We start from the raw sequence: 24,968 nt of genomic DNA, 5'->3' as shown, positions 1-24,968 counted from the left end.
GAGTTATCAAACAGTTCGCTAACGTCAACCATGCGTGGTTTAAAAAACATATTCGGCCGTATAATAGATTTGCCATTTGCTTTGAACAGACGCAGAATTCCCCATGACGCCTCAGCTCTTTCACTGTCCGGTACTGAGGGATGCTCCACTTCCGATTCGAGCACCCAAGCAGCATTACGCACCTCAATGCGCAGTCGCTCGCACTCTTCGTGGCTAATATTTTTGCTGACATTCAACACCTGTTAAGTGGAAAAGAGTTAAAAGTTCAGCCATTAGTTTTGAAAATAAGTTTGGATACATACCTGTTCTAGCGGGTTTACAATATAAAGCGCCGAGTGATCAGGCTTCGCAATGGCTCGTCCCTCATTCAATGATATCGCGCGATTATGAAAATCAAATTGCGAATAGAATTCGAAAAATTGCAGCAATAATTCACTCGCGTTGGTTGTGTTGCTACTACGAAAGCCAATGCGCTCGAAATCTCGTGCGAAGCTGCAATTTATGCCGTCTTCGGTGAGACGTATATCTTCTGGTGTGGCGGATTTCATTAGCGCGTTGATCGTTGGAAGTATCGGCTGCTTCATTTGTTGTAGGAAGAATATCACAAGGCAGGTGAGCGAAAAATTTGTTATCCACCGCCCGGGCGAGGGATTTGTTAGGCCACACGCCTGGGCCCAACGCCGAATACAGAACGTCAGTGGGCGTACGCGTTCATCGAACTCGCCAAACATGTAGAGCAATTCTGACATGTAGAAGCCGGTGCTGTGGACAAGTAGAAGATATGAAATTATATTAAAATAATAATCAGTTTATGTTAGCGCAAATCCATTCTCGACTAATTCGTAGTTTTTGTTTGATTCGAGAAGAAAGTCTGAAGGCATAGTAAGCGCCTTACGGGGACACACGGACTTAATTTTCTGCCGATGCATGGGTTGTATATACATACATATACTAGTGATGTAGGACTGTGTTAAAATTCCCATGTATGGACATGGATTTTCCTTTAGCGAATTAATTCTAAATGGCTAGGAGTTTATAAATAGGGCCGAAGTTGTGCGAGTTTTATGGCACCTCCATTTGTTTTTTTTTCCAAGTGTTCCTTACGTATGAGATGTGATTTTCACAGAAACTTCTGAATAAGCGGCCGAGTCTAAAGATTGTTGTGCGTATTTTCCGGCATTTGTGAATTTGGCGAAGTTAGGTTAGGTTACAGTTCACAAGATGGAGGGCTGTTAAAGGAGGTCCTTATATTATGTTACAACTCACGCTTTTGGTGGGGGTTCTGACAGGTCGCTTTCCAAACGGAATTACAGGATCGCGCTTAAAATATCATCCGATTCTTTTTGTAGCATTTTCTAGAGGATTATGAGGTGGAATCACTTCAACTCTTTTTACTAGGCTGAACAGCTTTCTCAAGGCTAAGCTTAAATTAGGTACCTTTGTATTGACCGTACCACCTTACAATCCAAATAAAAACGGTGCGCAAAACATTTTTACATTTTTTGTTGACACATATATGTATACATTCGTTAATAAACATTTTTTTTTTATCCCTTTCAGGACCAAGGCGAACTTGCTTCCCAAAAAGTTTTTCCGGTAAGACAACTGAGTGAATCAAATTTAAAGTTTGCGGTTTTTATATGTAGTTTTTCTTCAACTATTTTATTATACAATTTTAAAAATACCTTTTTTATCAAACTAAAAAAATTTACCACAAATTAGAAATAATTACTTTAAGATAACAAAAAATTATATATATCATTTTTAGAAAAAACTTTAAGATATATACACTTGAGAGATAAATTTAAAAAAAATCTGTTTTTGTAGGGGAAAAGTTTTGAGGAAATCGAATTGTAAAAAATAAGGAATCTTTTCTTTAAAAAAATCTGTTTTTTTACTGACTTCAAAATAGGAGCTCGTTTTCATTTCGTCATTTACATTTCTAATTGCAGACTTAACCCTTCGAAAGGGTTAAATAGTTATACTGGAATAATCGAAATACTTTCTTAGCAAAAGTTTACTACTTTTTGGTGAGCTTTAATTTACTGACCCACCCCAATAGTGGTACGCCAGGTAAATTAACTAATTACAACAATTGTGAATCTAAATCTACATGGTGTTGCAAAGTAGAGCTTATAAACCTAAAGGCATTACTTCATTAATGCGAAAAATAAATAATAAAGAAGTCCAGTTTTTGATGGTTGCGGTTCCTTAATAGCGATCAAAGATTCTTCTTCCGTCAGAAAGTTTTTGTTATTGTAACAGCATAAATGTTCCCCACACCAATGGGAAATACAATTGGAGCGACAGTCCTTGGCCAGATATACATAGATCTGGACCGTTCCGGATACGTAGGCCCGGCTATCGTGGGAACGGGCATATAGGAGGTCATTTCACAGCAAAGTTGTTCTAAAAGCCTTGAAAACCACTCGCACCTCTTCAAAAATAGTGCCAACGTGGAATTTGAGACCGAACTTCGTTACAAAATGGAATGAACTTGAACTAATGTGGGTGCCGGAACACTCTGGTATTTAAGGTAACGGACTGGCTGATGAATTGACGAACTGCGCATCTTTGGAGCATCCAATAAGATCGGAGTCTATCTTAGAGCCATTTTTTAAATTGACCACCTGCCATATTATTGGTTCAAAGTTTTGGCTTCAAAATAGGTCGATTTGGAATTTTATCTCAGCATAGAACCCGTTCGGTTTATTCTTAGTACCTGTTGAGTACACATTGTGAATGTGGCCTTAATTTCAATGCATATCTCACTCAGATAAATGTGTGGAACGCACCTTCCTACTGCCTTTTTTAATGCTAAATGCCTTTGCCGCCTGCTTTAGTAGTCAACCTGTGTGCAGTTGACTAAAAATATTCATCATCTAGAATTACAGCGAACGTCACAATGAGTCACGCGACATACCTTAGCGGATAAAAATTGATTACAAAGCCACGTACAATGAAAAAAATCCAGCGCGTTAAAGGGAAACCTTCAAAGCATTTCAAAACAAACCCAGGCATTATTGTTATACTTTTAATTTGTCTCTGCCGCGATTTTTCTTGTTGTTGCTGCCAAGCACGCAGATAACTGATTCACCTGTGCGATTGTAAGCAATAAGCCCTTACAATGAAGAGTACACAAAAAATTGCGATAACCAAGTATCGCGATGAGGCAAGAACGAGTTCATCAAACAAGCGAACAAGTGTCGAACAAGCTTTCTGTTAGAAAGCGCTGCGATTTTTTGAATACACCTGTGCACCTGTTTCCACCAACGTTCGCCAGCGCTAATAGCAGTTCTCGTTGGCCTAGTGTTATACTACGTATCTTATCAACTCTTGGAACGTTGGCGGCGGCTTATCTTATCAGCGTCACTTTGTTGTAGCTTTGGTAAGCGTGTACGCAATTCTTTTCGAATTTCAATGTTTTAAGTTATTTTCGTTTGCAAAAGAGTGTTGGATCATTGTGGGTTTGAGGTATGAGTTCACAAAACGGCTGCCAGTGAATTTCTTCAGCGAAATTTGAACGAACGGCAACGACATTCGAACGGTGAAGTGAGACTCGGAAGTGAACAGGTTGCATTTAAGAGATTTTCTTTAAAGTAAATAATTAAAAATTAATTAAAATAAAAAGGGAAAATCAATACGGGAAATTTTTCGAAAAACAAATATCGTTTTCGTGCCTCAAACCATAAACTTTTGGAATTGAATATTTAAAAGGTGAACTTTTTTATTACTTATTGCTTTTGAAAAGCGTTATTTTTGCAAAAAAATAGCTAGCCACCAAATTCAATATACATATTTCCATGTTTAATATTGAATTAAAACTTAAACAAAAATAATATTTTTAAGAAGACTGTCTTCTTATTTCAGGGCATTCAGTTTTCATACAGTTTTTTTAATCTAAATTGAGACTGTAAATATTGCAACAACATATGTGACGATAAAACGTACAAAAAACGAGGGCGTTGGCGCATAGATTTCTAAAGGGAAACTGACAGTGTGTGAAAATGTGAAAGAACAAAAATAATCTACAAAAAAGCTTAGTGAATGATAAAATTAGATAAAAAAAAATAAAACAAATAAAAAATAGATAGAATTACATTAAAGACAAAATGAAAAACAAATGCACTAAAATAAAATAAAAAGTTAAAATAAATTTAAAACGTAAATTAAATTAAATCAAGTTAACTAAAATAAACTGAAAAATTTCGAGAAAATAAAACAAAATAAAATCATAAATGTATGTACATATGTATGTTAAACAAATCAAAATAAAATAAAATTTAATAAAAAAATTAAAGATAAAACATTTAGTAACGAATAAAATTAAATTTCAAAATAATACAAAATAATTAAATTCAAATGATATAAAATTAAAAAAAAAATTAACTAAAAACCAAATAAAACAAAATAGAAATATAAAACGAGATAAGAAAACTCCATAAAAATTAATTAAAGTAATATTCAATTTCTATAACGATATTCAATTACGTAAACAGATATAAAAATTAAATAAAACAACGTGAAAAATATATTCAACTTAAAAAGAATCAAAATAAAATAAAAGGATACGTAAATATAAGTAAAAAATTAAAATTGAATAAAGTAGGTAAAAATTTAAAAGTAAGTAAATTATAAATTAAAAGAATTCAATAAAATTAAATGAAACAAAGCATTATATATGTACAGGATAAGATAAAATATAATTAAATAAAAAATATATGAATTAAAAAAAAGTAAATAGAATCAAATTAAACAAAGATATTTAAATTAAATAAAAAATAAAAGTAGATAAAACACAAAATAACATGAAAAAAATATAACTAAACAAACTGAAAAAGGCGGAGATCAAATATTATGTACTACAGGTGTTTAATTAAATAAAAAAATAAAATCAAAGTAAATACTCAGTAAAGTTACATTCACAAAAAATTAAATGCAGCATGAAAAAATAAACGTAAACACATACTAAATATAATTTAGCAAATTTTTTTTATAAATTTTTTAGTTTTATTTAATATTTACTTTTATTTTATTTTATTTTTCATGTCTCATTTAATTTTTTGCTAATTTAATTTAACTTATTTAAATAAAAACCAAAATTAAGTAATTTAAAATAAAATGAAATAAATCGAATTAAAATGAAATTTTTAAAATTTTAAGGAAATAAAAAACTCAAAAAAATAAGCTAAAATAAAACAAAATTTTAAAAAGATATGTAAATTAATTATGTAAAAATAAATAAAATAGTAATTTGAACAAACAAGGAATAAAATTGATAAAATTCAACCCAAAAACAACACTAAGAAGTACACGAATTTTGAATATGTAATTTCAAATCTTTGATGACCTCACTCACGCGCGCATTAAATTACACCTGTTGTCGCAACACTAGCAACAAAATTAATCAACAATGGCGCTGAGCTGATAACAATATTTGCTAAATACACAAAGATAATGTCATAAAAAATACTGTTAAGAAGTGGTTAGTTAGGGGTGATTGTAAAGTGAAGTTTTGGTTTTGGAAAACTCAATGGACTAATTTTGAAATTTGTGAAGATATTTTTTTATTAAAAAGTAAGGGAGCAAAAACAGCACTATTGGAATTAAGAGTGTTAATTGCGTAAATAGTATGTGAATACAAAAAGACTGTTCCTTATAAGTTAAAAAAAGAAACATATTTGAACACTCCAAATTTAATGCATCAGTTCCGAATTTTTTAGTTTCTCGCATCGGAAGTCCGCTAAAAATAATTAGGTGTTGGGTGTATAATTACTTATTGGACACTGAAGTGATAGCTGTATCGTTTCGGTTCATAATTTGTACAAATTATTTATATACTGAAATAAAATGTGAATTAAAATTTTATAAAACTTTAACCAAGTTACAAAATTATTCAATCAAAAAAAAAATAACCACAAACAGCTAACTCCAGCCAACTATAGTCATTATACTCGCCATTTATAGTCGTATTAGTCACAATTTTTGTTGGCATTTTATCTATGCGCATTGATAAAGTAATTGATTAAGCTCCTATAAACAGGAAAATGGCATATTAATGTACATACATATGTACTTATGTAAGTAGTTGAGTGTGTCATTACATAAAAATGCTAAACCACAAGAAATACTTCAGTAAGAGTCTAGCGTCCCTACTTAATCTTTATTACGCCTTTTTAAATCCTACACTAATATTTAACTATCTTTTACTTTCACTAATTTCAGTTTTCGCCACTGGCTTTGAGTACTACAACCAAACGATCATTACAATCAAATTAACAACAACGAAGCCAACAAAATGGGTTTTGGCCGCCAGGAGAATACGCTGGAGAAGCAAATCGGTTGCGTGAAATATACACTTTTCTGCTTTAACATTGTCGCATGGATGTTCGCCACCGCCTTGTTTGCGTTAAGCGTTTGGCTACGCGCCGAACAGGGTTTCAACAATTGGCTGACCATACTACAGGCACAAATGTTTTACATTGGCGTCTATATACTAATAGGCTCCAGCATTATAATGATGGCTGTCTCATTCTTGGGTTGTCTTAGTGCGCTAATGGAGAATGAACTAGCGTTGCTAGTCTTTATGGGCACACAGATTTTCGGTTTTCTCGCTGGTGTTGCGGGTTCGGCTGTGCTGCTTGACTTCAGTACGATGCATTCCAGCTTACAACCGCTGCTGAGGAATTCTTTGACTCAATATGTTAGCACTTCAGAGTATGCGCAATCGCGTTATATACTCAATATGATACAAAGTAATATTGGTTGTTGCGGCGCCACTGGCCCATGGGATTACTGGAATTTGCATCAACCACTACCAAATTCATGCCGCGATACAGTGAGTGGCAATTGCTTCTTCAATGGTTGTGTTGACGAATTGACCTGGTTCTTTGAGGGTAAGACCTCATGGATTGTGGCCGTGGCATTGGCGTTGTCTTTGTTAAATGTGATTAGCGCTGTGCTGAGTTTAGTGTTGGTGCAAGCTGTTAAGAAGGAGGAAGACGAAGCACGTACCTACAGACATTGAGATGTTAGCCAGGAGTAGAAGAATGGATGAAGTAAGGGGAAGCAATGGGAGTTGGTGTTTGAGTCGTATAAGAATATGGACGCTGTTCGTTGATGAGGAAGCAAGTGTTTGCTTGCATTGAATGACCGCATAAAGTTCCGTTGGAAACCGACAATTTTGAAAATTTTACTTTTTTACTACCACAAAACCGCCGAATGAACTTTTTACATGCATACACATTTTCATACATATTTAATTTTTACAGTTATCCATTAGTGTTTTAAGATTGTTTAACAAACAAGACATTTACAAATAATTCTAAGCGCTCAAATAGTTTTAATGAAATCATAAATAATAAATGTTTGTATTTTCTTCTATAATTGGAAGAAAATAGCAAAAAAGTATTGGGAGGATCGTTATTAGTTTTTTTTTTTCTTTTGTACAAGTAATATATTAAACTGAACGTATGTATCCAAAATAGCGTTCAAAACCATGACATACTGCAGAGATTAAAGCTGAGCAGTGATCATGAAAATTAAAATTAGTTTTGTTTATTGAAATAAAGTAGAATTGTTGTTGTTTTAACAGCAAACAAATTCCGAGAATGAATGCTGCAGCTTTTGTGAATTGGCATGTGGAACATCCCGGGAGTTTTCTCTCTTTTCCCTTAATTATTAAATGGCGGAGTTGAGCTCTCAAAAAGGTGTCAAACACCTTTTTCGAAGTTCGAATTTCCTCCTCCCAACTTTTCGAGGAAAATGCTACTCCTGGGAGTTAATTATTGCGGGATTTCTTTACCTGGAGAAACAAATTCCCGGAGAACAAACTCCCCGGGAATATTAAGAATTGGCCTGTATTTGAATGCTGGCGAAAATTTTCTAATAGCTTATTTGCTATAGTTTTCAGTCAAGAACTTCGATTACTTACACTTGGTAGAACTCATAGTGCACACTATAGTAGAACTAAGGGTCGATCCCTGGCCAGAGCAATATTCAAAAAAGTTTTCCCTTAATAGCGTTCGCCCCTCGGTAAGCTCTGGTAAACCTCCGAGTGTACTACTGCCATGAAAAAGCTTCTCATAAAAACCCCTATTGCCGTTCGGAGGCATCGAAAAACGGTAGGTCGCTCCATTTGCGTAACAACGTCAAGACACACACCACAAATTGGAGCAGTAGCTCTGCCAAATGAGTAGAAAAATATGTAAGCGCCAAATTATTATTGCTTTAATGATATGCAAAGGGCTGGTCAAAACGTAAAATCGTGGTGAATTGAAGTTGTAAGAACATTAAACATCATTATTTAGGAAAAATGTTGCTGAAGTGCAATGGCTGAGCTGGCTAAAGGAGTCTGTCTCTCATCACCGCTCTCCAGCGCATACAATTATGAGAAGAGTTTCGAAATCGGCTATCTAGCAAGATGCACCTGCTCCATGGGTATAAAATATTTGAATAAACAGGCTATAAGCGAGAGAAAATATGGCTGCTAATGTATTTTTAAGAAAAATCGCAGAATTACTACAAGCATACAGACATAACCACACGTACATACATGAAGAAAATAAAACAAAATTTATACTCACAGATTGCTCATGGAAAGATCTACTTCCAAATTTAAGTGCTCATGATGATATTTAATAATTGGCACACGCGCCTGCAGTATTCGTCGCACGTGACATACACCGGGCAAGAAGAGATGTAACATATCTCCAACACTTTCCATTTGTCGCTGTGTTTGCGAACGTCCATTAGCTAAATTTTCCTTTGTATGAAAAACTAAACGCGCGTCGTTATTTCGCCGCTGCATGGCAGCTGTACCAATAACTTCGCGATCAAAGCGCAATATTAAATCTAAATCACAGCCCATTCTGCCAAAGCCATTTACTGATGAACCAAAAGGTTGCGCATTTGCAAAGGGAAACATGCCGGACACAGCCTGTTGTACTTGCAGTGCTGCTAGGAAACGTAAACGCACGCCCAAATCGTTGAGTTGCGTGCGCTGGTGCAAAAGCAAAATTTGTTGATCTAAATTTTGCGATTCGGATAAAAGTTCGTTCAAAGCATTATTATCAAGCATTTCAGTGCCACCAATTACAACCAACGCGGCTGTTGTTGATCTGGCTGCTGCTTTTAGCTCACGCTTGCTGCTCGCCGCTCTGAACCAAAGAAAGGGTGAATGCGCTGTCACACCGGAAAGCTCATCATTGTACGCTGAGGCAGAAATTGCAGTGGAGGCCTCTTGCGTGCTGGCAAACTCCAGCAATATATAATGCTGATCGTCCTCATGTTGTATGCGGTAATGATGAGCGCTGAGTATTTGCCCAAAACTGGCGCAATAGTTATACAATTCGGGGAATGACTTTTCTGATTGCACTTGCACCACTATACTGCGGGTAGCTTGCTGCTGGCGTTGCTGCATTAGATCATTGTAGGGGAGCTTTTCTAAACGTTAACGGTTATAGTTATAAGATAGTAAGGAATATACAGATTTACTTACCTGGGCCTTCGGTTGCAATTGTTTTGGAGCTACATGTTCTGCTCAAATGTTTGCTCCAAAATATAAACTGCTTTGCGTTGTTTCTCATCAAGCTTTGCATTATAGCGCCTGCTAATGGTCTGCTTAATGCTTGCATCTGAAAATTTGTTTTCTTAAATTAACCAATGGCTTTTATTCATTAACTAAACCACAATTTACAAACCCAAAAAGGACAATTGTTTAGCGGCCGAAAGAGAAAGTTGAGGTTAGGTTGAATCGATCAGCTGTTGTTAGTAATAAATCTAACATTAGGGTCGCAAAGCAATATCAAGTAATCGGAGCGCGTGAAACCGCAAATAGCATTAGGACCTTTTTGGCATAAGGAAAGATTGGGTGGGCAAGAATAAATAAAAGTTGGGCGTTATTCTATCGGTATCAAAATTTATAAAGGCGGAGTGAGAGGGATTGGTGTGTTAAAATTTTTCTAAAAGAAAAATATTAAACCGATTTTAAAAATGCTCTGATATCAATATTTTTATATAAAATATTCACCGTTACTCAGAGTAGTATTCGCTGTTTAGTTTGTTCACGGCATTCAAAATGTCTTACATTAAAGATCATTTTCGTTAATTTTCTTCAAAACCAAAAAAAAATCAGTGAACTTCAAAAGATTACTCAAAATATCAAACTTTTTAACCAACCTTATTATTTAGTATTTTTTTAAAATTTGGCTAATTCTTTACCAAAAACCATATAAATCAATGTTGCAAACATATTACAAAATTCGCCAAAATTCCGCGAACTTCAAAAAATTGTCTTATAAATTTCATACTTTTTAATCCGATCTTTTAGAATATTTAAAATATAGCTAACTCTATCTAACAAACACCATATAAATCAATGTTGCAAACTTTCTATTAAATTCCCAAAAATTCAGCGAATTTCAAAAACTATCCACCAAGATTTCAAACTTTTTAATCCAATTTTTTTTGTTTATGCTGTTCAATTTCAATTACAGGTGTGAAGTGACTAGGACTTTTTTTTGAAATTTTTTGCACCAACGGTATCTCCCGTTTTCTTCCATATAAAATTATTTTTTTTTTATACATTGTATGAAAGTAAACGGACGATGCTTGCAGAGAAAATTCCAAATATCAACGATAAGGTCAAGTGTATTGAAGAAGGTGTGACTGACAACTCAGGTCGGCTCTTTAAGGTACTGCCAAAAAATATAAACAAACGATTCAAAATTCATATTTTTTTTTCAATTTGACATTATAGGATGGTGCAATAGTTGTGTTTTTTACAAATTATCCAGTAACTTGCCAGCAACTCTCCAGTAACTTAATTTGTAGGAATTCGCTCTCATAGAAAAAATTTACAAAAAAGTACGTGAACGCTTTTCCAGTAATAATTTGCAAGTTTCATGAACAGCTGATAAATTGGTTGTTTATTCGCAGCATATTCCTAATAAAACAATATATTTTATATTTAATTCAGCCTTATCATGAGTTTCATTTTCACCGAACCGGTTCACTTTTCACTTTTGGTTTCCATGGTTTTACTATGGGCGGATGACAAATTTTCGGGTGAATTTTTTTTCAGGCGAAACTCAGGATAAGGCAGAATACCTTTATTTTGTGAATTTCCACAATATAAAGCCACAAACAGTTTCCTTATTAGTTTAAATTTAGTAGTAAAAACTTGCAACTTCAGCTGTAATTTTTCGCTCTCTCAATTTCCCCTACTTTGCAAGTTTTTGCGTACGAAAACGCCTAAACATGAAAATTCGTAAAAACTTACACCGAATTTTACTGGAAATGAGTAGAAAAAACGCAACTAATGTCAAATTCAATCACACTTTGTTAAATACATTTTCGGAAAGGCTAATAAGGGCCATTTTCACCATCTCTGGTTAACACTATGCCCAGTTAAACATCGTTACCGACGGTACTGATTCCGTTCATTTAACATTGGGTCGTTAACGTCGGTAACAACAATCGGCAAATTGTGTGTGTGTCTCAGGTGTTTCTGGTGTTAATGGCGCTAGCGCTTTTTTTATATTTGCGTTGGCGTGTTGTTGGGGTGTTAGCGTAATTGCGCCGCGCAGCGCAGTGTACCAATGCCTAAGCACAAAAAATTTGACAGCTACCAATCAGATTTGCCTGCGTAAACGGGGTGATTATAAAACGAGCTGTGATTAAGGGTATATTTATATTATGTGAACATACCTTTAATCCTACTTGATACGGTCAACGGGAAAACGGTCAAGAAAAATTTTCCATTATTTCGTGTGTGTGTCCAAGAATTTTGACATCTGATCACAAAAAAAACTTTAGAAAACCGTAGCAGAAAACGCAGCAAATTCCTTAAGAACTCCGCACTGCCTTAAGGAAATTTGACACAAGAAAATTTATTTGCCATTTCTTGTACGTCATTGTATATGGACTTTTGATTTTCTGGCCATTTTCTTTTAACTTTTTATATGGTCACCTTAACGAAATTCAATTTAACATTTCTGGCTCAACAGCACGTGTGCAATTTTTGACAGTTCTGCGACAACAACAATTCTAAAAATTGGTTTCTATTCAGTTTATTTCCTATTCTCCAGTAAAAGTTAAAATTCCATCACCAAAATGGCTAAAGATAAACCTCAGAAGCCTCGTAAGGTGAATAAAAATGAAGGTACAGAGGAAAAGTCCAATGACAATTCGGCGTCCAGCAGTTCTGCTATTTGGCAAGATGAACGTTTCCAGCACCTGGTCAGTGATCCACGCTTTCGGGGCATACCAAAGGTGCAGCGAAAAGTCAAGATCGACAAACGCTTCCAGAGCATGTTCACAGATGAAAAATTCAAAGTGAAATACACTGTAGACAAGTATGGGCGGCGTGTAAACAAAAGCAATGCTGAAGATTTACGCAAGTACTATGAGCTTAATTCATCCGATTCAGAAGCAGAAGAAGATGTGAAGGAACGAACTGAACCAGCAAAACATGAAGATTCTGATGGGGAAGCACAAGAAGAGTTGGAACGCCGCAAGGAGGAGAAAGCGATTAGTCGTGATGCTGATCATTCCGGAGTGAGTATGCCGAGCGAAGAGGAACAAGATGAAAATGATAAGCTTGCTAGTGATGGCGAAGACGTGCCAAAAACACTGAAGGAACGTTTATTAGATCCTGACATCGATTACGCGCGAGGTGAGGGTCGCCTTATTACCGATTCGTCGTCAGATGATGAGTCTAGTGAAGAAGAAGATCCTGAGGCGAATATTGATCATATATGGGGAGAGCTAGATCAGGAAGCAGAAACAACAGAAGAATCTACAAACAGGCTGGCTGTTTGTAATATGGATTGGGATCGTATACGTGCAGTCGATTTAATGGTGCTATTTAGTTCCTTTCTACCACCAGGGGGTAGTGTTTTGAGCGTGACAATATATCCATCTGAATTTGGCAAAGAGCGCATGCAGCAGGAGGAAATACACGGGCCAACAGAGTTGGTCGGCTTGGGAAATGATATAAACAACGAGAAGGTATAATAAACAAATACACATCGTCGTTTAAAGTACAAAACCGCGTATCAACAAAATGCAAAACCGCGTATGTGAGGTTACATCAATTATTTTCTAGAGACACTAAACTAAAAACACTCGTATTTCAAAATGGTTTTTTTTTTAAGCAATTGCATTTCGGAACAAGTGCAGAATACCTACATATCTCTATTTTGAACTTCAATAACACCAGTAGTTATTTCCCACAAGAAAATTGATCCTAATATAAATTTTTTTAATAAGAGAAATGTACGTATTCTGCACTTAGTGCAGTTGTACCCAGTTTCTACCTACTTTGAACTTCAATAACACCAGTAATTATTATTTCCCGCACAAAAAAATTATACTGTTATGATCAGGACTAAGAGCCCTATCGATCCTAATACATATAATGTTTTTTTTTTTTTAATTTGGGAATTTTAGGTATTCTACATTTAAGCCTTGGCAGTAAATGTCAGTTACGCGGTTTCGCAGAATGACGATACGCGGTTTTGTACTTTAAACGGCGATATGTTTATGTTTTTCTAGTAAAAATTATCTAATTTTCCGACCATGTTTTTCTTTAGAATACGAATTTCGACAACGAATCGGACGAGGAAATCGTCAAAGAGCAAGACAGCGACGCTGAAGAAGGCGATGATTATCACATGGAAAAGCTTCGCCAGTATCAATTGAATCGCCTACGATACTATTACGCCGTGGCAGTTTTTGATAGTGTCGCAACGGCGGATAAAATTTATAAAGAATGCGACGGCATTGAGTATGAAAGTTCAGCAACACGCGTCGATCTGCGCTTTATACCCAATGATACTAGTTTCGATGAAAATGAACCCACTGACATGTGCACAGATTTGCCCGATACGAATAGCTATAAGCCGCGACAGTTTACAACAACAGCCTTGCAGCAAGCTAAGGTAGATTTAACATGGGATGAAACGGCTTTGGAAAGGCAAGAGTTAGGCGAAAAATTGGCCAGCGGAAAATTAAATGAAGTGAGTGACAAGGAGCTCCGAAAGATGATCGCGTACAGCAGCGAGGATGAAGAAGAGGATAGCGGAGATACAGAAGAAAGCGGGCAAGCAAATGGGAAGGAGCATACCAGTGAGAGCAATGACAATGGCAATGAAGCGCAAAAAACAGAGAGGCCGAAACGTAAAAAGGACGACATTATCAACAAATACAAGGCACTACTTGCAGAAATCAACGAAAAAGAGGAGCAAAAAAAGAAAAACAAATTTGAAATGGAAATAAGCTGGAATGTTGAAGAAAAGAAAGACGACAAAGACAAGGAAGCAGAAGATTCTGAAGACAGCAAGAAAAAACCACAGCTGACACCCATCGAAAAAGTTTTGCAAAAGCGTAGTGAGCGCAACAAGCAGCGCAAGGAGGAGCGCAAGAAGAATAAAATGCAAGCACGTGGATTGGATCCAGATGCAGATGACTCTGCTGATTCGGACAGCATACCCGATGGCATTGATATGAATGATCCCTACTTTGCGGAAGAATTCACTACTGGCGACTACATTGATCCCAAAGCAATAAAACGCGATAGGTTGAAAAAGCAACAAAATGAATCGGATAAGCAGCAGGCTGCTGAGGAGGAGGAAAAGCAAGCGAAAGAGCTGCAGCTTTTACTGGACGAAGACGACTTGGATGAGCAAGGCAAACAACACTTTAGCTTAGATAAAATATTAAAATCTGAACAAGAAACGAAGTCGAAAAGAAAACGACGCAAGCAATTAAAGAAATCAAAATCAGCGATTGCAGAGGAAACCAAACCAATAGAAGATAATTTCCAGTTAAATTTGAATGATGAACGTTTCAAGGCTGTGTTCACGTCACCCAAATTTAATATCGATCCTACTGATTCACATTTCAAGAAAACCAAAGCCATGGAGTTGCTTATACAAGAAAAATTTAAGCGAAGACATGATGATGAGAGCTTAAAGAACGGCAATAATGCTGCTGTAGCAGAAGTTGAGGTGAAAAGACCGAAAAAGCAGTTGGAAAATACGCTGCTGGTAAAGAGCTTGAAACGTAAAATTCAGATGAAGCAGCAGAAGTAGAGTTTTATCGTCTAAGTTAATGCAAATTAGTATATGAAAATTGTAAGTGTACATATATACTTTTTATGTAGATTTTACGATTCAATATGTATGCTTTAGAATGAATAGAACTTTGTGAGTCATTCACTAAATTTTGCAACTTGTTTTTTAATAGATATGTATTTATGTACTATGTATTCATGAGAACCAGCATTTTTGTACAAACCACGCTCTGAAAGTACAGCACTTGCCCATCTACCAAGTACTTGGCTGCCGAAATAACAGCCATTGGTCGGCGAAAATCCAGCTACTCGTATTTGCAAGGCGCCAACTGTTGATCCATTTACACTCGTCTCGGATGGCATGACCTTCCACATACTTCAGAGGAAACTCCCGCATAGGCAATGCTTGCTTAGAGTTTGAAAGCCTAGAAGCCTTTACACATTGAAGCGGTTACATCCCCAGTCGTTACTTCTCTCGCACACTTTCTACTTGTTACACTGGTGGTAGGAATAATAGAAACTCCTTACTTTGACCAGTTTTAGGTATGTTTCTTTTGTTTATTTATATAATAAACTGCATATACATAAATAGTCATTTCAAACTTTGTACCAAAAATTATACAACTTTTTTTTTATTAATGTTTTAAGAAATTTATGTTAAAGTTTTATAGCCCATTTTCATTAGATAAATGAAGGTTTCAAGACCTTACAATATACTGTTAATTTTTAATATTTTTTTACCGAGGTTTTGCGGTTTTCTTCTATATAAAAACAATTTGTGTTTATTTGTTATATGAAAGCAAATGCTACAAAAAAATTAAAAAATTTAAGGTAATTTTTAGCCACATGAAACTGGAACTTCATCGTAATAAAAATTAATGGGCTATAAAAGAGAATACAGACTTGCGTGAAATCTTTCTAAAAAGTTTGAAATTGTAGTGAATTTTTGTACAAGTTTGAAATGCGCATTCATGTATACATATGTAGTTTATTTCATAAACTATTAAACATTAAAATAACAAAATAAATATCGCCAAAATTGATCAAAATAAGGCGGGTCTATTATTTCTGCCAGCAGTGTATCTGCCCCGGTGAAACTGGGCATAAGGCTGGAGGAATCGCATTGAGGATATGCATAAACAGTCAGTAGCAATTTTTTTTTATATATGTAAAATCTTTTACTTTTTGTTTAGTAGAAAATCATTTAGAACTAATGTACAAATTATATGTATGTATGTATGTATGTTTGTACTGATACTTTCGCTTATAATCTATTTTTTCTCATCCCTCTCACGCTTTCTATTTTTCGCATTTCCATCTCTCGGACATGGTTCATATCCTTGTATTAGCTGTCTGTAGAGCTGTGCTACTTTGCTGTTTTTCTGACAGACGCTACCACCACCGCGCACCAGCTGATCGTGCTGTCGATTAATGTCGCCCACGCAAATCCAATCGGCGCCGCCAACACGCCAGCGCCAGAGCTTCAAACCGCTCTCCTGAGACACGGCCCATTTGGAGTGATCGGAATTGGTGGTAAATGAGATTTGTAGAGCTTGCTCTTTGATTTCTTCTATATTGAAGACCCTTTGGTGAAATAAAAAGAAACATTGCATTTTATAGAAGAAAGTGGAATTCAAAAAATTGTTCAACTCACTTATCACTCTTCGTGCAATTCGTTGCCAAATTGCCACCGCCATTGCGCCAAGTCTCCACTAGCAAATTGACATCCAACGCCGGCGCTATAACATCCTCATACAATTCCGTTACCTCTTTGCCGCTCTTCGCAAACGATTTGAATTTTGTGCCCGCTACTGTCTCCAACTTGACTTTATTCTGAAAGGGCGCCTCTTTTTGCCACTTACCCTGCACTACCTGCTGCAAGACGGGAAAGTGTGAGAGAACCGCTTCCGGGGTGCGCGTATAGTAGATGAGCGGCACCATTAAACGCAGCTGTGTAGCCACCTTATCCACTTCGCTAGCTAGCAGGGACATGCACAGAAAGCTCTGTCCATAGCGTCCACCTGTGAGGGGATATTTGTAAACTGGTATGTCCGGGTAACGTGGCACTGAATGCACCAGCCACACTGCCGATTCGCCATCGGTGGCGAGCAAGCCTTTAGCGTGCGCTTTCGGTGTGCTCGAATTGCTGTTGGGCTTCTGATCGTTGTAGGCGACAATCAGCACGCGCTCGTCATCGAAGAGCGGTTGTAGCAGTTTGCCCGGCATGGATGCGGTGGAGGTGACTTCGTGCGTGGACAAGCGCCAGGCATCGTAGTTGTTGTTCGATATGTACAGATAGTTGAAGCCGCTGCTGTTGCGTCTGGAGCCGTATTGGCTGTGTATGCGCGGCAGTTTGTACAAGTAGAACCTAAGTGTAAGAAAGCAATGGAACCTTACTTTAGAACAGAAAATACATACATAAGTGTGCTTGTGAATTCACCAATCTACTGGCGCGCCATCCTCATCTCTGCAAACTACCTTCGATGCGGCGTTCTTGGCGGCCAAACAGCCGACTAGCGGCAACAAAAGCAGCAGCAATAAACTGCGACACATTTTGGGCAACTAAAAAGTACTTTAAATACTTTAGTAGAACTCAAAACTCAGATCTCTGAAACTAAGACACACTCAAGCTATAAAAATACTTTGAAATTTTTTGTTCAAAGGATTACCTTTTTTCTTCAAACGACCGCTCACAGCTGCTCTGCGTCTTAAACTAAATTCTCAAAAGTCGCTACCGCTGAATAAAAGTGCACTACAGTAAAAGTTTATCGTTTGAAACGTAATCAAGCGAGTAATTGCAAACAAAGCCGCGGCACCAATGAATAACCATATCGCTTGGCATTGTTGTGTGAAATTGTGAGCCAAGTGCCAGTGAGGCACTTAAAAACGCGACGCTGCTACAGTGCGATAAGGCCGTTTAGTGTGCATACATACACACGTATATGTACACTTTAAATATCATATTCAGCAGATAAATATTTGTGGAGGTACGTATTTTACTTACACACGAAGCATCCCCGGCTCGGTTTAACATTGGATTTGCTTATCGCGTATAGTATCAGCCCATGCCATAGACAACACTTGTGTATGCACCAATGGAAATATGAGTATGCACATAAATATATGTATATGTATGTACATATGTATGTATGAAAATATACATTACGGAATGGACGTTGTAAAAGTGATTGTGGTATTGCCTAGATTAGTTAATCATGAAATCCATGTCTAAAAGCATAAACAGACAGCAGCGTTGATCCGGATCAACTAGGGAATTAACTGCAGTTGATCCGGATTTAGTCCGAGTTAATCCGGATCAACGCTGCCGTCTGTTTAAGCTTTAAGATCACAAGCTTCTGATTTTGTTGTGTTTTGACAGGCTCATTATTTCGTCAACTATCCTCTACTAGACCACAATGATCTAACTGCCTTCTATGTTGCCAAAACTTTTCTTCGTCTTTGTCCCAAGCCCTGAAGTTTGAAGACATTGTTGCATTGTTGTTCAGCATTTTGGAGAACGATAAAACTATCTCATCATTTTCACTGAAGCTATACACTTTCTTGCTAAGCCCTAAGTGGTTGTGCGCTAATCAGTATTCGTATCGCCTGCCAAACTGAAAGATAGTCCCACAAGGCGGTAATTTCTGGAAGGCTCTCCTCGGATTTAGCTCGCCAACTATCCACGGTTGTGTTACCTATCCTTATCCTTGTGATCAGGTATTCATTAATTTTCCTAACATTATCACTGAACGGGGGTAATAAGGAGTTACCCTCCTGATCAGCCTCATCAGCCGACTCATTCCCTTCAATATTGCTATGATGCTATAGAGGCGCCACATTTTAGATGCTATTGCTTTCAAGGTTGCTAAACTATCGACAATGATAGTAGGTTTATCATCTAACCCCGTGCTGCTTAGTAAACGACCAGCAGCCTTCTCTATAGCGTAGATCTCTGCATGGAAGACACTACAATCATTTGGTAAACGAAAAGAACATTTGATCTACAGGACCTCCGAGTAGAGAGTAGTCATACCCCCCTTTGCTACTGGTAGTCCTATATCCCATTCTTCTCTGGTCGCGTACCTAGATACCTTAGTATTGAAGTCCCAAACCGGCGGAACGTAGTCAGTGCTGGCTTCAATGTCAGCTTTTATTCCATTAAGCAGGTCCCTTTTAATTTCATTCTGTATTGCTGTATGCCGAAACCGGTGGCTTCCACATATTGGCTTCCTTGAGTCTGAGGACGCTCTTTGCGGCCGTACCATGAATAAAAATATCCAGCGGTTGTATGCTACAAGAGCTATCTAAGCTATAGCTCCTATACGCTTCCTTTCTAATTCAACTTGAAATCAAGAATTATTCCGAGGTATTTTTCCTCGGAGGAGAGACTAAAAGTAGCTCTTCTATTTTCGGCAGAGAAAAAGAGGGAGCTTTTGTTTTTGTGGTAAACAATACCAGTTCTCTCTTGTAGGCGTTAGTCCGTTTAGGTAAGCCCATTTCAAGATGTCACCTCATCATTAGCTCACTTATCGGTCACAAGAATTTGTCAGTGATGAGTATCACCAAATTGTCGGCGTAGGCGGCAACGCTTATTCTCTTAGTTTTAAACTCCTTTAGAATTTGGTTCGGCACCAGAAGCCAGGGGGGAGGGGTAGTACTCCTTTGAAGTGTGTCCCTGGTGGCTTTCCTTCAAAGAGATTCTGTGTCTATGGTCGCGGTTATTACTCTGCACTTAAGCATTGAGCTAACACAGTGGTCTACTGGAAGAAAGCTCTATGAGGGTTCGACTGCACTCATAGCTGTAGAATGCAGAGCCTCATTGAGCGTCATATAAACCTTTTAAAAATAGCGAAACTAAAAGTAATTAATTCCAGCTGAGATTAACACATTTTGCTTGATGATGAAGTTTGTTAAACCGGACGGATCCCACTACTTCAAAACGTGTCTGCTTAGCCGACAACGACTAAAACGATATACATATGTAGGTTCGCCGTAATATTTTCCGAAATGGGAAATTCGAAATAAAGGATCTGAAGAATTAATTCACCCAGTCCAATGCCTTTGCCTGCATTTTGATGAACAGACTGCAGCAGCTACTAAAAACAGGACACTGGTAAAGTATCGCACTCAGGCTGGTTATCGCTTCACGAAAAAAGGCCATGGAGCTTGCTTAGACGCTCTAAACTGAACCAACTTTTTCTCTTGGCATACCAATCTGGCACCTCATCATTGGTGAATTATTCAACGGGTCCGGATATCTGACCTAATTACTTCCATAGCTTCCTGAAAAGCTTGCTGTGGTGTTGTACTCTTAGATTGGAGGAGTAGGTTGTATTCACCAAAATATCGGGGTGATTTAAAGACTTGTATATGTAGTAGCACTCTCACTTTTGCATCAGGATATATGTACATCTTTACCCAACGAGTGAGCTTTTGACTAGCGCAACTCGTCTTATCTAACCTTAAATAACATCAAACATATGTACGTTTCCAGTTTTATTATTTCGTTTTTATTTAATTTAGTGCATTTGTATCATGAATATAAATGAAATTCAAATTTTTACAAACTTATGCGTAAATATTTTTTTAAATATCTTTAGCAATAATAATAATAATATTTAGTAATAGTAATTAATAGATAATAATAAGAATAATAATAGCATTACTACATATACATACATAGATTTCGCGTGCTTGTTGGCTTACCACTGGATCTACAAAAATTAGGCGCGCCATAACGCCTCTGAAAATTTACAAACATTCTTAGATTACACCGTGCGACAAGAACACAAAAACCTCAAAGCACACGAAAGTATCGATATACTCACGAAACTATGGGCCAAATATAGTAAAACTGCGTTTTTAGCTTTTCACACTGACGTCAGGATTTTTTTTCAAAGGACTTTGAAGCTTTAACGATATGGATACCAAATGAGAGAGAATATTCTGTAGAATTTAAAAACAATAAAGCTTTTCGGTTACCAAGGACGAATAGGTGTTGAAAACAATAATTTTTCAAAAATAAATATTGCAAATTTTCAAATATATTTAAGGACAACAGTTTTGAAGGACATTTTCCATACCCATTCGTCCATATGCACCAATATATTTATTCTGTAATAATTCTACAGAATTTTTTCTCTTATATGATACCCTCATTGTTATTCTACATTGCACTAAATTTTTAAAATCATTTTTTGAGAACAACTAGTACGCAGTTTTACTATAATTTACCCATATTTTCGCGAATATATTAATTTTTTTGTGAGTAAAAATTTACTGTCGCACGGTGTTATCCATCCATTCTATATCAAGATTTCAATAAAAACTATTTTCTATGCAGACTGCAGCAATCGCCCCCACAGCGCTGCGTCAACGTCGTTACGGTAAGAAATTCATTTTATTAGAATAGTACAAAAAATCACCCCCCTAACGGCACCTTAACCTCTACTAAATTCTCTCACTCAGCTTTCACTGCCTTCGCACGGTGCGCTCGCGACTCTCCTCTCGATGTAGGCCATGTCGCGGCGGCGATGTGCTACCATTGCTGGCGCGCGTCTTTCGTGAACGCTTGAATTTTGCCATATCCTCGCCGAAGACATCACCGGTGCGCAACGCGGATATTAAATCATCGAATTCACCCTTGTTGTCGCCCTTCGCAGGCGAGTTACGACCCGTTGTATTCGCCGACGATGTGAGACCCAAATTGCGCGCCACCGACGACATGAGTCCCTCCTTGTTCTTACGCTCAATGGTGCGCTTCTTTAGCTCAGCCTCCTGTTTGGCACGTTTCTCATCCTCTTCCTGTCGTTTGCGGAAGTTATCATTGTCCTGGCGCGCTTCAGCGAATGCGGTCAGGAATGTGTCGAATATGCCGAAGAACTCATCAGGCTGTAGCACAGAACCATCCTCACCAAAGAGTCGCACAGCGCGATCAAAGCGCGTTTTCATATCTTGAAATTTATCTTCCAATTCGGCAAAACGCACGGAGGCCTGCGCGTGGAATTCACGCATCACGGGTAGAAAGCGATCACCCGGTTGTGCTGGGCCCGCAGATCGATGGAACTCGATTTCGCGCGCCACATCCGCCAAGCCTGTGCGTAACATTTGTATATCCTTGTCCATTTCGGCTAGAGAAACTTTGGATGCTTCTCGCACATGGGGGATGTCATCCTCGAGTTTGAGCAGATCTTTGAATTTTTTATCGATCACTTGCACTAAATAGTGTAGTAGCGTGGTGCCTTTGGCGGCGCTGGATTTGGTGTCACCAAGACGATTGAGCGAGGCGAGTCGGAAGCCGGACGCGTTGCCGCGCGCACCACGATTCATGTAGTTGCCTGGTAGGGGAAAAAGTGAAATTAAATAGGATTGTAAAAAAGAATCCTAAGGAAAAAAGTTGTTAAGAATAATAGTCCAAGAATAATAGCAGTCCATTCAAAACCTCTTTATCTAATTCAACTACCTATGGCTCAGGGTTATCGCGATATTTTATAAGAACAAATATTCCTGGAGCTATGAACGACTTTTTGATTATTGATCAGATTTCTTCAAACCCACAACGCAGATAATACGCTACTAAATTTCAAAGAAATGTTGGAAACCGGCGTGAACATTGAAACTAAGCTTGACGTGGTTAAAAAAGCGTCCGTGCTCACAACAAATCTCTGCGGTGAGACATAAGTCACGCCCAAGGTGTCTGGCTCCATACCTGACATTCAGAAGGGTCTTGAGGTGATTTTGTGCCTTGCCGCATGCATTTCCATCGGACATTGGCCTATTAGATCTCCTTCTAGTAAAGATAGATCGAACTTGTTTCTTTTAAGAGCCAGAAGGACGTGCTAGGAAAGTCAAATATATTTTAAAGGGATCTTCAAGGTTATAACGACTAATAAGTGACTGCTTCTCGATAAGCGAAGGATCTAAGGCAGATATATAAGTATTCAGGTGTTACAACAGTTTGAAAATGCATTTATTTCATAGCTCAGTTACCCAACTCAGCTCTTTAATATTCCAAGGGATGATGCCAACTCAGAAAACCGTGTCTGAACCTATAGATCGATGTATCCCGTCCCATCCATACATTCGCGGAATCCTTTCTACGAATTACTTTCGCCTTTCTGATATCGCGGTTACCGTTCCCTTATCATACTAGGTTATTTCTAATCCAGACTTTGTTAAGGACTCGTCTGCTTGACGCCCTTAGGTCAGATAGCTCAATTCTTATAAAATCTCTGCGAGTAAGATCTCTCAAGGGCGCAATGAAAGTTCGGACAAGTTTATCTTATAACTCTACGAAAGAGTTGAGAAGTGAGTGTCACTGTGTTACAACAATAACACCACCATTTTGAGCATTACCAATGAGCTCAGTAAGTTTAAAACCGGTTTGGGTAGACGTATGTTGCCAGTAATTTGTTTAGAATTTAGAATTTCTAACCAGGAAGGCAGTTCCATATCACCGGCGCTTCAAAGAGTTTAATCTTCAATTTTAAAGAACTTTTAAAACTCTAGCTATCATGTGTGAGATTAACTGCTCCCCGTCTGTAGTAAAGTACCACAGAAGAACGTCAAGATAGCCAAACCTAACTAATCTTAAGGAATCTATTATAAAATATATCGAGCCCTAACCGCCAAAATAACGTAAGCGACATTTTTTTTTTAAATTTTGTTTTTGATGCAGAAATATTCCTAGAGCATATAGATGCATTTCTGCATCAAAAAGAAAATTTTGAAAAAAATGTCGCTTACGTTATTTTGGCGATTAGGGCTCGATATTCTTATAGCTCACTTTCACACTTTGGTCAATCGGTTATGAAGTTATGAAGAACCAAACCAGAGAACCTAGAACGTCCGTGAGCGCAAAGGCCAATGTTCATAGAACATTTACCAATGGCAACTTTTATCTTTCATCTACTCACCCAACGCCAGCACTAGCTCGAGCAACTTGCGCAGCCGTCTCGAACGCGCTACCTCACGCGAGGCCTCCATGACGCTGCGTATGCGTGGTATCAGATCGTTAACGGTGATCATGAATCGTTTCTTGTAGTGAAGACTCTTCAAACGCTGTTCATAATGAGGGATTCTAGAGAGTAGAGTATAAAATACAATCAAATTTGAAACTAAGAAAGAGTGCTTTGCAATTTCAAGCTTACTTCGATATTTCATAAAGGAAACGATCAGCGCGCGCCAAAGATTCTATATCTTCGCTATGCTCGTCCAATAGAGCACGTTCTTCTGCTGAGGGTGTGAACTTGAGCAGCTGCTCGACCATATCAAGCGCCAATTGTTCATTGCTGTCCATGGATAGAATAGCTCTGCAGATGAAAATTGGAAGAAATGCTATTAGTTAGAGAAGAGTTTAAAAGGCCACATGCACGCTGGTGGAAGGCGCTTCAAAAGTAAAGCTTTCTAACCCAAAGTGCTATTCCATTTACTTACTTGGAGATCTCCTCATCACTCATTTTTAATTTACTCAAAAGTATAGTACAGTTTTGTGCGCGTCGTCCATCAATGACGGAGAGTATTTTTGTGCGCTGCTTGCCCATCACGCGTAGGTCCTCAACAGAACCGTCGTTCTTCGTGGGTAAGAGCGGGAAGTATGTTGCTTAGCTCATCGTAAAATTTATGCATCATTTAACTTACCACTACGCCATTCTTTTGATAGGCCGAGAAGAGCTTATCTAGCGCCTCCAGTTCCATGTTGTTGTACCATTTAGACTCGTCCAACTCACTCCAGACAGTACCTTGCACTTTGGCATCGGGCAGCTTCGACCAGTTGAAGCTCTTCAGTGGATTTGAAGGTTGTGGCACATTTTTCTTAGGCACCTCAGTTTTGGGTGGCGGAGGTGCTATGTAGAAATAACATCTTATAGTTCTCGTTTACATAAACAAACTT

General features: G+C 37.6%; 5 protein-coding genes across 15 annotated transcripts in view; 2 read left to right on the top strand and 3 right to left on the bottom strand.

The window, feature by feature from the left end:
* Positions 1 to 7,376, top strand: part of LOC118748895 (tetraspanin-2A) — a 166,927-nt gene extending 159,551 nt beyond the window's left edge. Inside the window, exons 1-2 of one of the 6 annotated variants that reach the window (XM_036483632.1) lie at positions 1,566 to 1,596; positions 6,226 to 7,376. In XM_036483632.1, the coding sequence (XP_036339525.1) occupies positions 6,299 to 7,027 (729 nt within the window). In that variant the 5' untranslated portion in view covers positions 1,566 to 1,596; positions 6,226 to 6,298 and the 3' untranslated portion in view covers positions 7,028 to 7,376. The other 5 variants (XM_036483630.1, XM_036483631.1, XM_036483629.1 and 2 more) reach the window with 5 other exon arrangements.
* Positions 1 to 9,832, bottom strand: LOC118748893 (poly(A) RNA polymerase, mitochondrial; the record flags this gene model as incomplete). Of its 3 annotated transcripts, none has more annotated exon segments than XM_036483621.1 (5): positions 1 to 239; positions 303 to 762; positions 8,586 to 9,439; positions 9,500 to 9,635; positions 9,702 to 9,832. In XM_036483621.1, coding segments are annotated over 3 exon segments (1,535 nt in total), but the record flags the coding sequence as incomplete, so codon positions are not given.
* A 2,176-nt stretch (positions 9,833 to 12,008) lies between these two features.
* LOC118748892 (ESF1 homolog) lies at positions 12,009 to 15,212 on the top strand. The gene is made up of 2 exons (XM_036483617.1): positions 12,009 to 13,011; positions 13,596 to 15,212. The coding sequence occupies exons 1-2, from the start codon at positions 12,115 to 12,117 to the stop codon at positions 15,093 to 15,095; spliced, it is 2,397 nt and encodes a 798-aa protein (XP_036339510.1). The 5' UTR covers positions 12,009 to 12,114; the 3' UTR covers positions 15,096 to 15,212.
* Positions 15,213 to 16,118: 906 nt separating this feature from the next.
* LOC118748890 (deoxyribonuclease-2-alpha) lies at positions 16,119 to 17,900 on the bottom strand. Of its 4 annotated transcripts, none has more exons than XM_036483613.1 (4): positions 17,746 to 17,900; positions 17,517 to 17,690; positions 16,731 to 17,444; positions 16,119 to 16,660 (listed from the first exon to the last, which is right to left on the bottom strand). In XM_036483613.1, the coding sequence occupies exons 2-4, from the start codon at positions 17,627 to 17,629 to the stop codon at positions 16,348 to 16,350; spliced, it is 1,140 nt and encodes a 379-aa protein (XP_036339506.1). In that variant the 5' UTR covers positions 17,630 to 17,690; positions 17,746 to 17,900; the 3' UTR covers positions 16,119 to 16,347. The 4 variants fall into 4 exon arrangements, with proteins under 4 accessions (XP_036339506.1, XP_036339507.1, XP_036339509.1 ...); XM_036483614.1 differs by having other exon boundaries at positions 17,517 to 17,684; XM_036483616.1 differs by having other exon boundaries at positions 17,517 to 17,648.
* A 3,634-nt stretch (positions 17,901 to 21,534) lies between these two features.
* The window catches only part of LOC118748887 (disheveled-associated activator of morphogenesis 1), a 119,299-nt gene continuing 115,865 nt past the window's right edge, over positions 21,535 to 24,968 (bottom strand). Inside the window, exons 9-13 of the mRNA XM_036483610.1 lie at positions 24,716 to 24,921; positions 24,512 to 24,648; positions 24,226 to 24,387; positions 23,992 to 24,155; positions 21,535 to 22,413 (exon numbers count right to left, since the gene is read on the bottom strand). Coding sequence (XP_036339503.1) covers positions 21,548 to 22,413; positions 23,992 to 24,155; positions 24,226 to 24,387; positions 24,512 to 24,648; positions 24,716 to 24,921 — 1,535 coding nt within the window. The 3' untranslated portion in view covers positions 21,535 to 21,547. The remainder of the gene's footprint in view (positions 22,414 to 23,991; positions 24,156 to 24,225; positions 24,388 to 24,511; positions 24,649 to 24,715; positions 24,922 to 24,968) is intronic.

This window comes from Rhagoletis pomonella, unplaced genomic scaffold, assembly GCF_013731165.1.
Source record: "Rhagoletis pomonella isolate Grant_MI unplaced genomic scaffold, Rhpom_1.0 Rhpom_scaffold_00013, whole genome shotgun sequence".
Taxonomy (NCBI): domain Eukaryota; kingdom Metazoa; phylum Arthropoda; class Insecta; order Diptera; family Tephritidae; genus Rhagoletis; species Rhagoletis pomonella.
Note: the sequence above shows the minus strand (reverse complement) of the source record. Positions and strands in the feature narration are given on the sequence as shown.

Coding starts and splice junctions, on each gene's coding strand:
- LOC118748892 (XM_036483617.1), top strand. CDS start 12,115: ATGGCTAAAGATAAACCTCAGAAGCCTCGTAAGGTGAATAAAAATGAA. Junction 13,012..13,595: donor ATGATATAAACAACGAGAAG/GTATAATAAACA, acceptor GTTTTTCTTTAG/AATACGAATTTCGACAACGA.
- LOC118748890 (XM_036483613.1), bottom strand. CDS start 17,629: ATGTGTCGCAGTTTATTGCTGCTGCTTTTGTTGCCGCTAGTCGGCTGT. Junction 17,445..17,516: donor GATGGCGCGCCAGTAGATTG/GTGAATTCACAA, acceptor TCTTACACTTAG/GTTCTACTTGTACAAACTGC. Junction 16,661..16,730: donor AATTGCACGAAGAGTGATAA/GTGAGTTGAACA, acceptor ATTTCACCAAAG/GGTCTTCAATATAGAAGAAA.